Here is a 16,286-nt window from a genome sequence, read left to right as displayed (position 1 = left end):
TGTCTTCCCGCGTCTCTCTCCTTTGGCAGAGCCCCGGGGTCTTGCAAGGAATATCAATGACTTTGTTCCTGGTTAATCACAGTCTTTCACTTGCTCTCACGACACCACTTAAAGGCAGGCGGAAAGAAGCTTTCGCTTTTCTCAGGTGTCTGTTGTGTCTGTTTGTCAAAAAACATTTTAACAGCATTAACATTAGCAACATTAACGGCAAAGACTAACGGCTCTCATATTGTACACTTTCCATGGTGTAATTTGCCCTCATTATTAATAAATGGTCCTTTTCAGCAGTGAAGTGCCATAATCAGCTATTGCTGACGAGCCCTTACAATATTTACCGACACAATTGCAGTGCATCACGGAGACTTCTCATTTCTGAATTGCTGCACACGTTTGTTTTGACTGAATGATTTGATCTTTTTCAGGGATGTGACCCATATCTGATACCAGTCAAACTGACACAAAAGTAAAAAAAGAAAGAAGAAAAAGCAGAAAGCAGCTGCAATAAAAACATAAAATTTTTCACCCACTTGTTTTTTCACTTACAGTGCATAGCAAGGCATCTCAACTAAAATCAAGTGTGTTATTGTTGTTTTTTTTTCCCTTCCCCGCCCATTGTCGTCATTGCTAAAGTTAACAAAGTCAAGCTGTCACCGTGCTGCCAAAATGGTGAAATATGTGAGAGTGGTACTGTCACTGCAGTGCTGATAAATCAACGTGCTCTTGAAATCAGAAGTCCAACGATATTTAGATGTTTCCTGCTCTCATAAGATAACTTTCAAATGTAAGGTTAAAAACAGCTATCATTTTTAAGATTAATTGGTAATTCAAGTCTTTTGTAAGGAAAAATTCTAGACACAAACTAGTTCCAGCTTCTCAGTTAGGGAGGATTAACTTCTTTTCTCTGTTTTATCTAATTGTTCATTTTAGATTGCTGACCAGGCCAATCAAGCAATATGAAGACAACACAATTGGTTCTGGGATGGAAATTTAATCGTCTATATATTATGACATTCATAGACCAACCAAACTGAATTCATAGATTGATGAGAAAATAATGAGCAGATCAATTGATTATATAAATAATCTTTAGTTTGCGGCCCTAGAAAAGTGGATCAGAGTAATTGATTCATGAATTCCAGATAGAGTACTATGAGCATGCATGGTATTTTCTCAGTGTACTCTCATCTGACACTCAATATCTCAGCCGGCGCAGCACAGGGTTAAGTGCCTGGCTCAAGAGCTGGGTCAAGTACAGTAGTTTGGATTTTAAGTGTGAGCGCCGATGATGTCTTCTTTGCTTTTCGCCGCACAGACTCCTCCAGCTGGTGGGAGCGTTTAGCCCTGAGCAGGAGGCTAATGTGATGCGCCAGTTCAAACAGTGACAGTTGGTGTTCGGTCAGGGAGGAGGCCGAGCAGACGAACAGTATCAACAAATGGACAGACAGCCGTTATCGCCATGCAGACTTGGAATCATTTTGTGCAAAGAGAAGAGGTTTGGGGAAGGAAGGGGTGGGGGGGGGTTTGGCGGGGGGCCGCACCAGTGGGGTGAAAGTCAACTTCCTCATTACTGGCTCCTTGTCAACTACATCAAAGAAGCTTCACCAGAGTCATTCACTTGAAAACTCCTGGTTAGCATCAGCTCTGCACTTGTCGGATGGAAAAGAAAACAAGCTTGGGTTTTCATTTCGGATGACTTTTTATTTCAGCCAGCGTCTCTCTGTGATACCCAGCTTTCCCTAATGAACCAAGGCTTTGTACAGTACCGCCCTTTTTTTTCTCTCTCTCTCTCTCTCTTTGAATTTAGATCATCCAGCCAGGTAGCTTTATCAAAGAGGACTGAGGTCGTCCCTTATAGGCAGGATTTCATTCCCTTAAGTGAAGCGTCTTAAAGTAACTTCAAGACGAAGAGTGCAGTCGGTTCACTCCCATAACATAGTGTAGAAAACTACTAAAGAATAGTTTTATTAAAGTTAAACCTTGGTTGGGGTAAACGCAAAGCTACGTAAGCCCTTAATCAGTGAAATAAAGTGTGGCAACGTGACCATGTTTTAGGCTCTCTACATGCATTATTTAGTGGGAGACAAATATACTTTATAAGGAGCTTACTCTGGAGGCAAACTAGCCAGAAAACAGAATAGCGCAAAATGCGAGTTGCACTGTCCTTATCAGTCAGATAACAGAAGATGCTCTGCTTCCCTAAGCTGTGTTTTCACCGAGGAGTCGCTCCGCCTCTGATTCAAATATCATCGGGGTTGTAAATTGGGCATGGTGGTATAATACCAAACTACTCAATGCTGTCACTGCACCTCCTTGGGACATAGTTTAATCACTGCCTCTTTTTCTTTTTCTCTTTTTTTTTGATGCAGACACCATGCAGGGTTTACTCATCAAGTGCCGCTATTTCTAATACACAGACATGATTGTATCCCCCTCAATCCCATGTAAGCCCTAACATGTCTTTATTTATTTAAAAATATGAATAATTTCATCTGTATGTGTGCCTCAAGAGGCCACACAATTTACAAATGTGAAGCGGAAAGTTGCGTGTGTGGATAAATGTGAAAGTGTAGCCGAGCACTCGATGAGAAAATAAAGCAGAAAAGAAATGGCTTCATCCAATTTAATTTTTATTACATTCACAACTTTCCCGGAGGAAAGGCGCAGAGTGAAACGGCAAGAAGAAAGAAGAAGCGGAGGGGTAGAATGAAATAGAAGTGACCTTGTGTCTCTCGGTGTTCGCTATCTTAGCAGGCCGAATTAACTTTCCCCATCATTCTCACCTCTCTGGTGTGAGCGGCATACTCGCCACAATACAGGCCTGCAGTCTCATGTTTATTAATTTCTTTCAGGGAGAGATGCGCTAAATCATTGACCCTCTTTTAGTGCCTCGTGCTCAGGCTGAGAATGGGAACGAGGAGGGCATATTGATTTTGCCCCCTCTCATCAGTAGTCCGGCCCTTATTTGGGGATGAAGAAATGGTAAATCTCATATAGTGAGCCCCTGTCAGGGCCCGTCCAGATCCTAATCTTCACGAGTTGATGGCTCTCTAATCTTTTTAACTCATTAGAGGCTGGGGAGGTAAATTTACAGTGTTAGACATCACATTCATTCTCTGGACATCCTCAGGAACTTAATAAAGGAAAAGGTTTTTTTTATATATATCAAAGATCGGATATGACACAGGAGGAATAAAAACTTTATTTTAAATGTGGTTACAATTTCATTTTGATATTTTAGAGGCGCACACGACAACAGGACTCACTATTCTGTGAACAGATTCCTTGACAAAAGAACAAAGGCCCTTTGAGAACAGAGCTTTGCAATGACCTTTACAAAAAGATTCGTAATTCAAAGCAGAAGACTTTTTTCTATACTCCATATATTTCCTTTATTCTTCTTTTCCTGAAGTCATTGGCCAGTTGCTGTGAGCTATTTTGTATTTCTGCTTGTTATTTCCAAGTTTGAAGCTTCATCCATACTACTACATTTTCGTTCTATAAGAGCATTTTAAAACTGAAACAATCTCTGTCCACACAAATGGTATAAGTATCAGTATTCATACGCGTCCATACTAACACACCTGAAAACGTACATCACGTGACCATTCACGTACACATGAGAATTTGCGTGCAGGTGTAAACAGGAAGCAGATTGTCCGCTCTACTGCTGTTGGTCACTTAACGAATGAGAAACAACAATTGTGAAAATTAGGCAGCTATTGCTTCTCTTGCGCCGACGACGAGGTGGAACTATTACTTAAAGAAAATGTTTCTGTTTTTGGTGGTCAAGTTGTGACCGAAAAGAACCAATCAAGAAGCGAATGCGGGTACCAACGTCATTGTTTCCAAGCATCTGAGATTTTGCCCATCTATAAAACAACGCAACCCCCGGAGGATTCCAACTATAACAGGACGAGCAGCGTTTCCAAACTCCAGAGTAGTGTGGGCTGCAGGCGTGAACGTAGCAGCGTTGATGCGTTTTGAACAGAAAAGTTTAGTAATGTGGATGTAGCCTGAGGCAGACCCGGTGGTTACAGTTGAAGGATCACACAGTCACATGGCGACAGGCTCATTATGAACTTATCGGACACCGGTTTTGCTGACTGAAGTGTGACTTCCACCCAATTTCACCTCTGCTCCACTGTGGGATGGAAATTGATTTGCCCCGGATGGGAATTTTAGACCTGGCAGCTTTTGTTTAACCATGGTAAATGCTGTAAAGCAAGCAGTTAGGTGTGTAACATGTAGCAGACTGATTATTGATCTCGTCAATAGGTGGATGGACGGATGGATGGATGGATAGCCAGGTGAGAGCATGATACATGAGACGGATCAACATCTGTGGCTGATGCTGCCGCAATAAGCCAAACCATCCCCTTGTTTGACAAATGTTTAGGTTTACCTGAAGATACAGTGTAATGTGATTTGCAAATCAGCAAAATCTAATCTTGTTTTTAAAAAAAAGTGATGAGGGCGTCAATGTCCCGTGAGTGTTGGCTCTCTTAGTCCCGCAAATAAATTGAGGCACTCTCAATAATCTAGTTATAAACTCCCCCTCGGAGCACTTGTCAAATTATCTGACATGACAAATAGACTCAAGCTCGGGCATCTGACTCCCACCCTGCCTCTCTCCCACCCATTCTGCTCCCTCTTGTCTTTTTACCACCCCTTCCTCACTCCCCCTTCCAACCTCCCTCCTCCTTTGCTGCTGTCTTTGGGTGCCTTGAAAGTAGCACTGGTAAAAAGCTGGAAGCGGGAGCAGAGGTGCACCACGCTGCTTCCACTCAGATATTCGTTTGCTTGATTGGCCTTGATGAGACTGTTGAATCTGGCTCAGTTTGAAGGTCCGTCGTCTGTCGTGAAATGGCGGTGGGACTCCAGAAGCTGTTTGTTTGGCGCCGGAAAGGATCCCGCACATTCGGTTGCAGTGATGGTTGTCAGCGTGTAGCGCGTTTGTGTTCGAGTGTCTGCACGTGTGACTGAAGGACAAAGGGACAGAAATAAAGTCAGATTGGTACCGACTGTGCTTTTACAACACAGGCACGTGCTTGCTTCCGGCCGTGCCTTGACATGTGTGTGTACAACTCCTCTTTGATGTGCGCCGCCTTGTTAACGCTGCTGCCTCGGGTAAAGCAGCGATGTGTGTTTCTAGCTCATAACAGGTTAGACCGAGTGCTGTTATGAGTTGGTGCCTGCCGAGCTCTGACTCGTGATCATCACCACGGTGGACAGTGCAGTGTAGTACTGCTTTGTCATCATCATCATCATCAGAAAAAAAATCTTTTCTCCCTTCAATTACATTTATATACAACTAATTTGCAGCAGGGAATACATTTTGAAAGAAACTTAACTGCGACATTAATATTGTATTGTTTTTAGTGGTTCATTTGCAAGGCACTTGCAAGACTGCAAGATTGTCATCGTATCAAGGAAATACAGAAGATCCTGCAAAGCAACAGACAAGTCAGCTCTAGATGTTTCAACTAAATTGTGCACGAACATCCAATTAAACAATTACTTCCAACACTGAAAGCATAAAAAACCAAATCTTTAACTGCTGTGTCTTTCTGTTTGACATTAGTCGGATACCTGCAGACATCTGCTAACTAGCGTTGGCTAGCTGGTCAGTAGTAACGGACTGAACGAAGTATCACCTGCACACTTGTCAGTCCACTCCCTTGGCTTCACGACATTACCTTGTCAGTTAATACGAGTCTTCTTCAGTCTGTCGCTCTCACAGAGTCACGTCTGCAAACTGTGGCGACGACGGCCATCTATCATCTCCGTCACTTTTGACAGAAAGTTGCCTTTTTCCTCCACAAACCCATGAAATTGATACATTTGATTTTAAATATCAGCCACAAACAGTCAGCTGGGTACTTTTTACGGTGATGATTAAACACATGATATGCATTTTGTCGTGGGCATAACTCTTGTCGTAAAACTTAAAATCTGTGTGTAACAAACTCAGGCCTGTATTTTTTCATAATTTATTGTTTAAAAAAAACAAAAAACTGGGTGCGACTTCACAGGATTTAAAAAAAAAAATGAAAGTAAAAAAAACATGGCAAGCCCGAGGAAGACCCAAGAGTGCTAATGCAAGGAAAGTTGTGTCACAATTCATGCTGAGTTTTCGAGCAGCCCGGGTCTTTTTTTTAGAGCAGTGCAAAATGAATGACATGTTTTGCATTGGAATAAAGATTATACACCAAGACTAGTTTCTGGCAGAATATCTAACAACATGTTCAAAATACTACCTTTACAATATGATGTTAAAAGGGACAATACATGTTAATGCATTGTCACATCATTCCTCTTTGTTGTCTGCATTGGTGTCAGACAGAAATGATGACAACACAAAACACAGTCAAAACCCCTCATTTCTGAGTCCGAAGAAAAAGACCGGAGTTGCAAAACACAACTCCGCAAAATGACCTGCAAGAAAAATAATCCTTATTGTCTATTTAAAGGGTTTACACTGAGTGAATGGCTGCATATGGAGGGAGTGTGCTGAGCGTGGTGTATTGGTATGTATGAAATGATGCAGATGGAGGTTCCTAAAAGCAGAGTCGGTAATCACTGATATTAACGTCGAGATCCCCGAGCTGTGTGACTCGGGGGGGGGCTGCCCTGATGAACTGGCTTTATGAAAATGCCAGCGAGTGACATATTAAAACCATTCAGCTTGATAGCTGTGTCCCTCTCGGCTCTCATATTAAAAAAGTCGAAACGGAGGGACAGAGGAGAGAAATTGTTGGAGATGAAGTCCGAGTGAATCAAACGGACTGCACGGGGAAAAGGCGGATTTCAAAATAGGTGTGGAGGAAGACACAGAGGGGACATCACAGTGGAGGTGATGGGTTGGACTAAATGACAGTCACGTTCAGAGGGGGAGCCGTCGCCGGCCGCTGTGTAATGCAGCAGGACAAGAGAGCCAATCAAAGAGCGGCTATCGTGGCCCCCGCGACCCGACTCTGTTCACATTTGATTGTCAGAGGCAGAGAAAGGGAAGAGGCTGTGATGCCTCTGGATCTGATCTGAACGGGCTGGCGTTTCCATGGTGTCCATTGATTTCAAAAGCATACATATGATATCGCCATTGATTTGGCTTGTGTTCCTCTGCTATAACCCCGTCTACCATCCATTGCTAATTGCGGTGAGCTTAAAACTGCTGCTCAGTCTAGTCTATATATATATATATATATATTTGTTTTGTTTTTTTATCGTTCTTACACTAAAAGCACTTGCTGGCCCGCCTGCCACCAGCTGCATGTCATCATCAGATGGCCGTCACTGCAATGTGTGAATTTCAAGCACGTCGTGAATAGCCACACGCCGCTTGAGATGCAGCGAACACTGCGCACCTCCCCGCGGCTCGCAGGCATGCGAGCAAATATTTGTCAGCGTCCCTGACTTCTGTCTGCATCGCAATGAAGTCCCTCTCAAGACCGTTCACTGTCCGCCGAGCAGCTCGCTCTGTTTGCCCCGTGTCGTCTGCAGCCACGTTGCTGCATTGTGCGACGCGCACACACACACACACACACACACACACACACACACTGCAGTGGGTGAAGGTGAGCAAGAAACCTGGAGAGGAAAGTTGAACTCCGCTGTGGGAGAGGTCTTTTCTTTGAAGGCTTTAGTTGGCAGTGTTTGTGTGTGTCGATCTGCTGTGCACTGTTAAACAGGCAGTGACACAAACCAGCTGCTTCGGGGAGTCGTTTTTTTCCTCCCCACGGCTGTTGGCTTTTACAAACCAACCAGCCAGATTCTGTTTGACATTACGCTCGCTGCTGACCGTGATCAGTCAGCGAGATAGAGATAATTCTGCTGCCATTTTTATCCTTTTTATTGAGTGGAGTGAAGCAGAACAAAGGAGTTCTGGGTACAAGGTACAAGCGTTCGACAATGCAGCGTAACGATTTCCAACTTCGGTCAGCTGAGCCTCCACAATGCGTCCAAGTCCTGCATGAGTTTGACTGTAAATATAACGCAGTAGAGACGCTGAGCCGAAGTGAAAAGAGTAAAATGATATGAATGATTTGGTGTCTTTGGTTTCTGTGGAGGAGGAAACGCCGATGATTAAACCAGTTCATTTCCTTCCTCTGTTGGATTTTCCAGCGTAACTCTGTGACATCATTGTTTGTATTTGTCTGACGTCCAGTAAATCGCTGAACTCGTACCAAGTCTTGTTATTTTAAGCGTCATCAACGTCAGACTTTGGATTTGTTTACGTATGGGTGTATCCTTCTTTCATTACAGATTTGGAACAAAGTTCAGATGCTGGACTTTTCCACAGCTTGCTCAAATTGTTGCAACTTGTAAACCGCTCATGTCTAACTGTCCCTGCGATTAAAAAAAAATCCTTATAACTAAAAGTTATTAATGTTTTTTGCTGTTTCTCACATAATAGACTATATGGGATTTTTGTGGTAATTCATATGTAAAAAAATATTTTTTTTAAATGCTGCTTTAGAAGTTGATTACCATGGCAACGGTCCCAAAAATTTGGGAAGTCTGAAAGTCATTTATTGGTATGGTGATACATGACTTAGTGCTGAATGCACAACCGCATCATATAGATGCGTCTGATGAAAGCTCAGCTCGTGAGCCCATCAGTGAATACTACTGCAGTGAGTGCGTCATTTTATCTTTGTGCCCGAATCAGCTATTAGTCAAGGTCGGGTTTAACGGAGGGTGCTCTGTGTTTTCATCATGTATTTTATATTTTTGTACTTTAAACCTCTTAGTTCGAGCTTTTAGTATTTTTCTTTTTTTCATAGCTGTATCTATCGGTTCGACTAACTGCGTAAAGAGCCTCCCGAGAAGCGTAAAAACCTCTTTACTATAATGTCTTTTTTTTCTTTACCAGGCAAACTTGTCTAGCTCGGTTTATTTTAAATATAGATCTGGTTTCCTGAAGGGCAGAAAGTGCTGGAGATGATTATTCTCAACGAGGAAGATTCAGTGTCAGACACAAAAGAAATTAATATACAGAGTTGGTATAGGGTTTTTGTATGTGAGCCCCTTCTACATGTGAGATGTCGCTCACCGGGCACTACAGACTTGTTTACCTACCTTAATGTATAAGTAACATCCGGAGACAGGACGAATATCGGCTGTGATAAAGTCACCATGTGCTGGATTCGTAGGTTCAGTCGGTCGTGACGCTCCGTGTCACCTTTGCACTGTTTTAAATGAGAAATGTGTTGTTGGGTCACAACAACTCACTTAAAAGACGAAGGTCCTCTCTCCTTCCACATTGTTTTCTCCCTGGCGGGGAGCTTCTGTGTGTAAGAAACTCTGTGTATCAGATATCCCCACGTTGAAAGATTAAGACGGCATATTGTGTTTTGGAGAACAGCATCATCATTGCCTGTGGCCCCTGCTTCATTCTACCAGCCGCGTCTTCTGGGAATGGACCGAGCTCGTTCTCTTGTTTACTCGCTCTTTGTTTTTTCCAGTGAGTGCAGGCCGAATCCATTGAATCCTACAATAACCTGAGAATATGAATGCTAGACTATAGATTGGAAACTGCCTTTGAGCAGGTAATATCAGTGCCTTGATTTGTCAACTCTTTTTTTTTGTTGTTATATCTTTATTTTGTCATCTGGATTCTCCGTCTCTCCTCCCTTCAAATTCTGATTGAAACCCGATTTATGAGGTTCACATAAATAATCCGGAAGCATCAAGCAGCCTTTCAGTCCGTGTGTGTGTGCGCGGTGTGTGTGTGTGTGTGTGTGTGTGTGTGTGTGTGTGTGTGTGTGTGTGTGTGTGTGTGTGAAAAAGAAAGCAGTACAGACATTTTCATGTGTCACATAAATTATCTGGAGGCATCAAGCATCCGTGTGTGTGTGTGTGTGTCCGTGTCCGTGTGCATGTGTGACTATATGCCTGTTCTGAGTAATGGGCTTTGTGCATCCTCTCTCCTGCTGACGGCCAGGACGTATCCATGGCAACGCCAGGTCGATCCTAGCTGAAAGCGGCGCTGGTGAGAGAGACTTGAAAGAGAGCGTTAAACCTCCCTCGTCTCATCTGGCCTGCGCTCCGTCCATGGCGAGATGCGTGGCCTTGTTCAAATCCCGGCCTTAGGGTTGTATACTTACAGTAAGCTGTGACCGGGGACACAAGCACGTCACAACACTGCCACCTTTTGACCTGACGCAAACATGTTCCCCTCAAAACATTTTCATATTGTTTCGATTATTTTCCTGTTTTGTTAATCAGCTCAGGGTTCATCTATGCAGACAACAAATAATTAATTTGCCCTGCGAGCTAAAAGTACCAGCACATACATTTTCAGCATTATTATAGCTGACAGCGTAAATGACAGGACATGAGCGGAGAAAGAGACGGAGAGCAACAAAGTTGGATTTCAATCAGGGAATGGTTAATGGTCCGACACATGAGCGATGAAGCTGTTTTATTTATGTTCTGATTTCTTTTTTTGATGTTGATTTAAAAGCCCCAAAGATGTAAATTGACACTCCACAAAACCAAGAGCTGTTTAGATGTAATCTGTAGCTTGTTTACTCTTTTCAAGTTGAAAAAAAAAAAGGCTCTGTTAATTTCTTCTTCAGTTAAAAAGTTTAATTAAGTTTAATTTGGTGCTCGCCGCTGGCAACTCCTTCTGTTATGAAATGAAATCATCGTGACTAAAAAAGACACGAGACAGTATCTATATATGTCACAGCCATGTTCACTCTCTCAGGTCTTGAGGAGCCTCATCCTGGCAGTTTCATCCCTTAGCAGAGATTGGAGGATTAAATGTGCTGCTGCTGCCCCCTTGTGGATATCGACATGCATGCAGAGGCACAACATAATGTGAAAGCGATAAGTGATGGCAGGCTGTGGCGAACGGACGTAGTTAAATGTGGAAGAGTTGAGAAAAAACAATCATGTTTTGGGTTTTGGATTCATTCCCTCGGGGGAGAACATAGATATCAAAACAAAGCGCAGATTTATCGCGACCATGTGTGCTTCGATAAATCTGCGCTGACAACGTTATTAAGATATTTTTGGCAGACGGCACGAGAACCTAATCATCTGATTTCAACTCAGCAAGGTCGGTGAACTCCTCGGCACCCCCCCCCCCCCCCCCCCCCCCCCCCCCCATCCGCAGTTTCACAAGTCGCCATCTCGGCGCAACATCTGGGATGTTAACGGCGCGTGTGAATATTCATGCAGTGGCACCTGGACCCTGCAGCTGAGGGAGCGACGTGGCCTTCTTGTTTGGTCAGGCTGTGGATGCCGGAGACTCTGTAGAAATCACCATTGCTGTACACATTTTAGAAACCAGAGGCTATACCAGGCCAGATCAAGGCCGAGCCTCAATCCTCTCGTTTGCCCTCTTATCACCTGGATTTCTTTGTTTTCTCTGATAGTCGAGCAGTTTCAAAGCTGCGGCTAAACACCTATTGACCAAGTCTGCTGCCGTTCTCACCCCCTCAGCTGATGTTGGTTTTACACCTGATGAAAACACGCCGGGCTGGTTGGTATGGTTTAAAAGCTTCAACAAAATGGATCAGTCCGTGTAATGTGCTTCCCATCGGGTTTTTTTACAGGTTTAATGTGGCTGCTCCCTCGGAGGTATCGGTGGAATCATTAGCTGTGGGCTTTTATTGTAAAGGATGCTGTCATGCCCCTCAATGCATCTACGGTTTCATTCTCTGGCACCCAGTTGTCTTTCTGAAAATAATATCGGCAGTCTAATGGAGGCGGGTCGATGCGGATGGATCGGTTTGTTACGTTTCCTTTTCATATCACAACCAACACCACCTCTGGGAATCTGCCTTTATCTCCATATTCAATAACGGGAGGATCACTTTGAGATGATGTCTCTCTCTCTCTCTGTCTCTCCACTACTTGTACATACAGTATGTATTTGCTTTCAGTCAAGCTGCTCTCCATAGAACTGCACTGCTCGCAGCTATGTGGGGGTTTGTTATTTTTGAAAGTGATCTGTTGCTAAAATGAGCCATTAGCTTGGACTGACGATGGACAAATGAAAGTCTTGATTCAATCCCTTGATTTTCCTTCTCGGTTGTGTCTCGGTTACATCTTATTTCCTGATAAGAACCCCCTCGCCCCCATGAGAATTGCTCCCTCTCTTTGAATTCCCTCATCTCACAGAACTTTGTATTGTGTCTTGTGTCTTGTATCTTTTGGTTTCTCTCTTTTATTACCATTCAGTAAACTCAAAAAACAGCAACAAAAAAGTGTTGTTTGCATTTAATTACGCGGCTGTGCTGAGATCATTGACTCTCTCAGGTGAGGTCATGCCGAACAGTAACATCAGCAGAAATAAACAGCCTATGTGGAGCTTTTGCTACTGCTGCTTTTCTCTTTGGTTTCCTCTCCCCCATTGTGTGAAAACCTTGTTGTGTTCTTTTTTTGTTTTTTTCCTGTAAATGGTGAAACTGCACTGACACGGTGACCTGTAGCGGGGTCCTGTGGGAGTATTCTGTTTCCTATACTCCTCATGGCCTCACCTTCTTTCCCCTCCTCCCATTCCCCCCTCCTACTCCTTCTCTTCTTCTTCCTCTTCTCCTCCTTCTTCTCCCTCTCTCTTTGTTAAATTGCTCCAAGGGATGGATCTGCCCCAGAGGCGTCTCAGTTCAACGCAGTGTAGATGCGAAGGGTGGCGAGCGGTTGTATGTGGTTTACTTTAGGTGATGTTTTGATCGTGTCTTTATTTCGATTGACGCACTTCAAGGTATCAGCCTAGCTTGTACCAGGATTGTTACTTTCTAGACTTTTCTAAGTCTAAGGATTACTTCAGCTGATGGTTTTGCGTCAGTACCTTACCACCACTTCCTTTCTTGAACGACTTATTTGCTTCAAGACTGAACTTCCGGCTCCAGATTGCCTTTCTATTTATAAGCATTATTAACTCATTCTTCCTGCCGCCATGCCGGTCCGGATCATGTGCACCATCTCCTTCTCTGCCGACGACGAGCCCGGCGGAGGATTTGGCAAAGATGGTTTTGAAGACCACTACAAGCGCGTGAGGAAGAGCTACAACGACGGGGACTCGCAGGACTACCTGGATGGGCCTAGTCAGGTGGATGACGACGAGGAGGACGACGTCGGCGAGGTGGACGACCTGGCCACTTTCTTCGATGGTTGCTCGCTCCACGGCGCCAACCATGTGTTCGTGGAGAACAAGAAGTTTGGCTTTCGACAGGGTCTTTGGGCGGTGGTCTTCACCATGGCCCTGTCCGCTTTCTTGTTCCAGGTGGCGGACAGGATCATATACTATCTCCAGTACGACCGCATCACCATGCTGGACGAAAACATGGCCAAGAACATGACCTTTCCGGCTGTCACCATATGCAACTACAACTTTATTCGGAAATCTCAGATGAGCTACAGTGACTTGATTTTCATGGGCCCTCTGCTGGGCTTCGAAGAAGGCATGGCACCCGGGTTTCCACTTGCCGTGGAGCCCGACCGCCCGCCGGGCTCCCGCTTCAGCCTGGATGAGTTCTACAGCCGCACTCAACACCGCATCGAGGACATGCTGCTGGAGTGTGACTTCCGAGGTTTGGATTGTGGCCCTGAGAACTTCAAAGAGGTAAGTGACACAAGAAACCTCATGGGGAGAAACCTAGGAGGGATTTTAAATTCAACTCGTAGAGTCCCAATAATGAAAAGAGCAAGGCTGCTGGATTTCATCAAGGTCTACCATCTGTTAGGATTCAATGTAACAACATCCTGTTAAACCCGTTACAACTGTCAAGCCAGAATATTGAGAAAAAGGAGAAGGGAAGAGGAGGAAAATCTCAGATGCTGAAGAAAGAGTAAATTAGCGGATGTGATGCAATACAGTGACTTAAAATCCTGAGTCATTGCTGTGAATTAAACTCTTTCTCTAAGTCAGCGTGTCCGCTTTATTGAATTGTAAATAACCAAAGAGTAGACATAATAAAAGCAAGTTCCATTACTTAAGTGGAACATTTGGCATAAATCTGTTGTTATTGAATTAAACGGGCATGAGTGAAATCGTGTTGCTCAGATTCAACAGCCTGTTTGCGAGACACACATTTTCCTGAATTTTTTGACATTTTGGGTTTCGTGGCTGCCGCCCCGTGTGTTCCCCTGGCTGTGCACGTCGGACAGCACTGAAGAGGAAGACTGAATTACCAAGTGGTGTTGACAATATCCAGCTATTGGACTATTGATTTGCTTGACCTTTGCACAGTTACAGATAGGTATGTGCCGACTGCTAATGGATGTACTAGAGTTACATGACTTGCAATTATATCGGCGTGTAAATACATTGTAAATGACAAACCGTTCCCATTTCAGACGTGATCATGACAAGATTTTTGTTTTTGTTAATGTGCGGTTTAATTTTATATCGATATTCATTGCCATGTTGGTTGTACCAAAATCTAAATAGCAGAAATAACAGTTGTTATTACTTAAGGATTAAACAGTTTAGAACTGTATTTATACAAAAGTATAATTGGCAACTTATTGGTGTGATGTGGGAAGCATTTACAACAAATTTTAGTCTATAGATTTTTTTTCAGCCTGTTTAATTGGCCCCTTCTTTTCCTTCAACATTTTTCAACCCAGAAACTTCATTCCAACATCAAAACGTTTAGCTCTATTAGAACATTCGCGCTTGTGTTCAATGTTTTCCCCCAACCATTCTAGTAATTACACATCAACTACCTTTATTTTAATTTCCCCCTTTTCCAACTCTTCACACTCCTTCAGCTTCTTCATCCAAATTCAAGCCAGCAATCCAGTTTAGCGTCAGCCTTTCAGCAGACAGCATCTCTTCAGCAGTCTTCAGATATTTGCTTTTCTAGTTTGAAGTTATTTTAATCAAATTGCTGAGAATTTGCTTGCGTTTTTGTCTTTTTGGGTTATTAATTCAACATTTCGGGGCTTTGGATCGTTGGTCTTGACACAACACAACATTTTTTTAAATATCTCTATTACATTGAGTAGAGATCCGTCCAAAAAATTGGAAACAATTTCTTGATCAACAATGAAAAAACCTAAAAAGTGACGACCTCAAGTCATTTCTTCAAAGGTATGAATTATTCACCGGAAGGAACTCCACGAGTCTGAGACAGAAAAATGAATTTATTTCTGTTAAATGTTTGACATACACTAACGTATGTCACAGGGAAGATTAAAAGACGGAGACAAGCAGAGAGACGTAGCATCAAAAACTGAAATCCTGTCTTAACAGGTGCTTTTTTTCATCAGGGGCCTCACAGCATCAACACTGAATGAGAGCAGCTCTGACATTATGAGGTCGGGAGCTTCAGAAGTTGAGAGCTGTCGAGGGCTGCATCCCGTCAACCAGAACACAGACTCGCAAGTTCAGGGAAAACACGAGTGCCGAAGTGAAATGAAGGACTTGGATGGTGAAGGTGTGGTGAGGATGGATTAATGCAAAGGAGAAGTGTGAACGTGTTTTATCAGACCATGGCAGATGGTCCCACAGAGGTAGAAATAATTAAAAACAGTCTCTTCATTTGCGTAGTACAGTGGGCGCAGGCAGGAGGAAATTAATGATCCTGCCGTAAAACTGAATCATTGCCGCGGGGGAATAACACGATAGAACAAAAAGGAACTTTATGAAGGTTGAAAGTAGCGTCTCCATCGCAGAGCTCTCTCTCTTTTCGTCTTGCTGACTTGCAGAGTTTTATGAATGCACCTTCACTGTGTGGGCAAACTACACGTTAACTAAACAGGCAGCGTGATTTGATATTAGCACCAAAAAAGAGAGTAAATTACGTCTTTGACGGGTCACTGTAGATCTTCCTTTACATGTTTTTTATTCAGGTTTACAGGCAAAAACTGAAATGTGCCCAGGTCGGGCAATGAGTGTCATAAATGGAATAGAATTGTGAATGGACAGTGTCCTTGAGGTGAAATAGGGCCGGCTGTCAGGCTCTGTTGATATGCTCTTTTTAGACAAAGCACTGCGACTGCAATGCAGTCTGCCATTTTTATTGAGGGGAGGCGCTGGCCGGACATTATTCAGTGGCAGAGTTAGTTTGAATGAAATAAGATGTTTCAGATTCTTATAAAAAATAGTTATCTTCAAAGAGTCATTGATCCAAACTGTCCATGATAAATAATTACATTTGAATATATTGTTTAACAGTTTTTTTAACACCCTAAACTTTCTCGTGGGCATCATTTAATTTCTGCTTGAGGCAGCTGTTTGTGATCAGAAAGATATAAGCCGTTTACATTTACTTAACGTGTATACCTGCATTAGTTTTAAATTTGTTATACCTTTTGTTTGTATACCT

The 16,286-nt window shown here is 43.2% G+C and overlaps 1 protein-coding gene across 2 annotated transcripts in view; it reads left to right on the top strand.

The window, feature by feature from the left end:
* The window catches only part of asic1b (acid-sensing (proton-gated) ion channel 1b), a 143,185-nt gene that overhangs the window by 75,995 nt on the left and 50,904 nt on the right, over window positions 1-16,286 (top strand). The window contains exon 1 of one of the 2 annotated variants that reach the window (XM_035630603.2): window positions 12,578-13,576. The exons of the other annotated variant lie outside the window; for it this stretch is intronic. Within the exon in view, the coding sequence (XP_035486496.2) occupies window positions 12,911-13,576 (666 nt within the window). The 5' untranslated portion in view covers window positions 12,578-12,910. Of the gene's footprint in view, window positions 1-12,577; window positions 13,577-16,286 lie in introns of those variants that run through there. 2 annotated transcript variants of the gene reach the window in all.

This window comes from Scophthalmus maximus, chromosome 6 (genome assembly GCF_022379125.1).
Source record: "Scophthalmus maximus strain ysfricsl-2021 chromosome 6, ASM2237912v1, whole genome shotgun sequence".
Taxonomy (NCBI): domain Eukaryota; kingdom Metazoa; phylum Chordata; class Actinopteri; order Pleuronectiformes; family Scophthalmidae; genus Scophthalmus; species Scophthalmus maximus.
The sequence above is the reverse complement of the archived record's forward strand: the minus strand, read 5'-3'. Positions and strand labels throughout refer to the sequence as shown.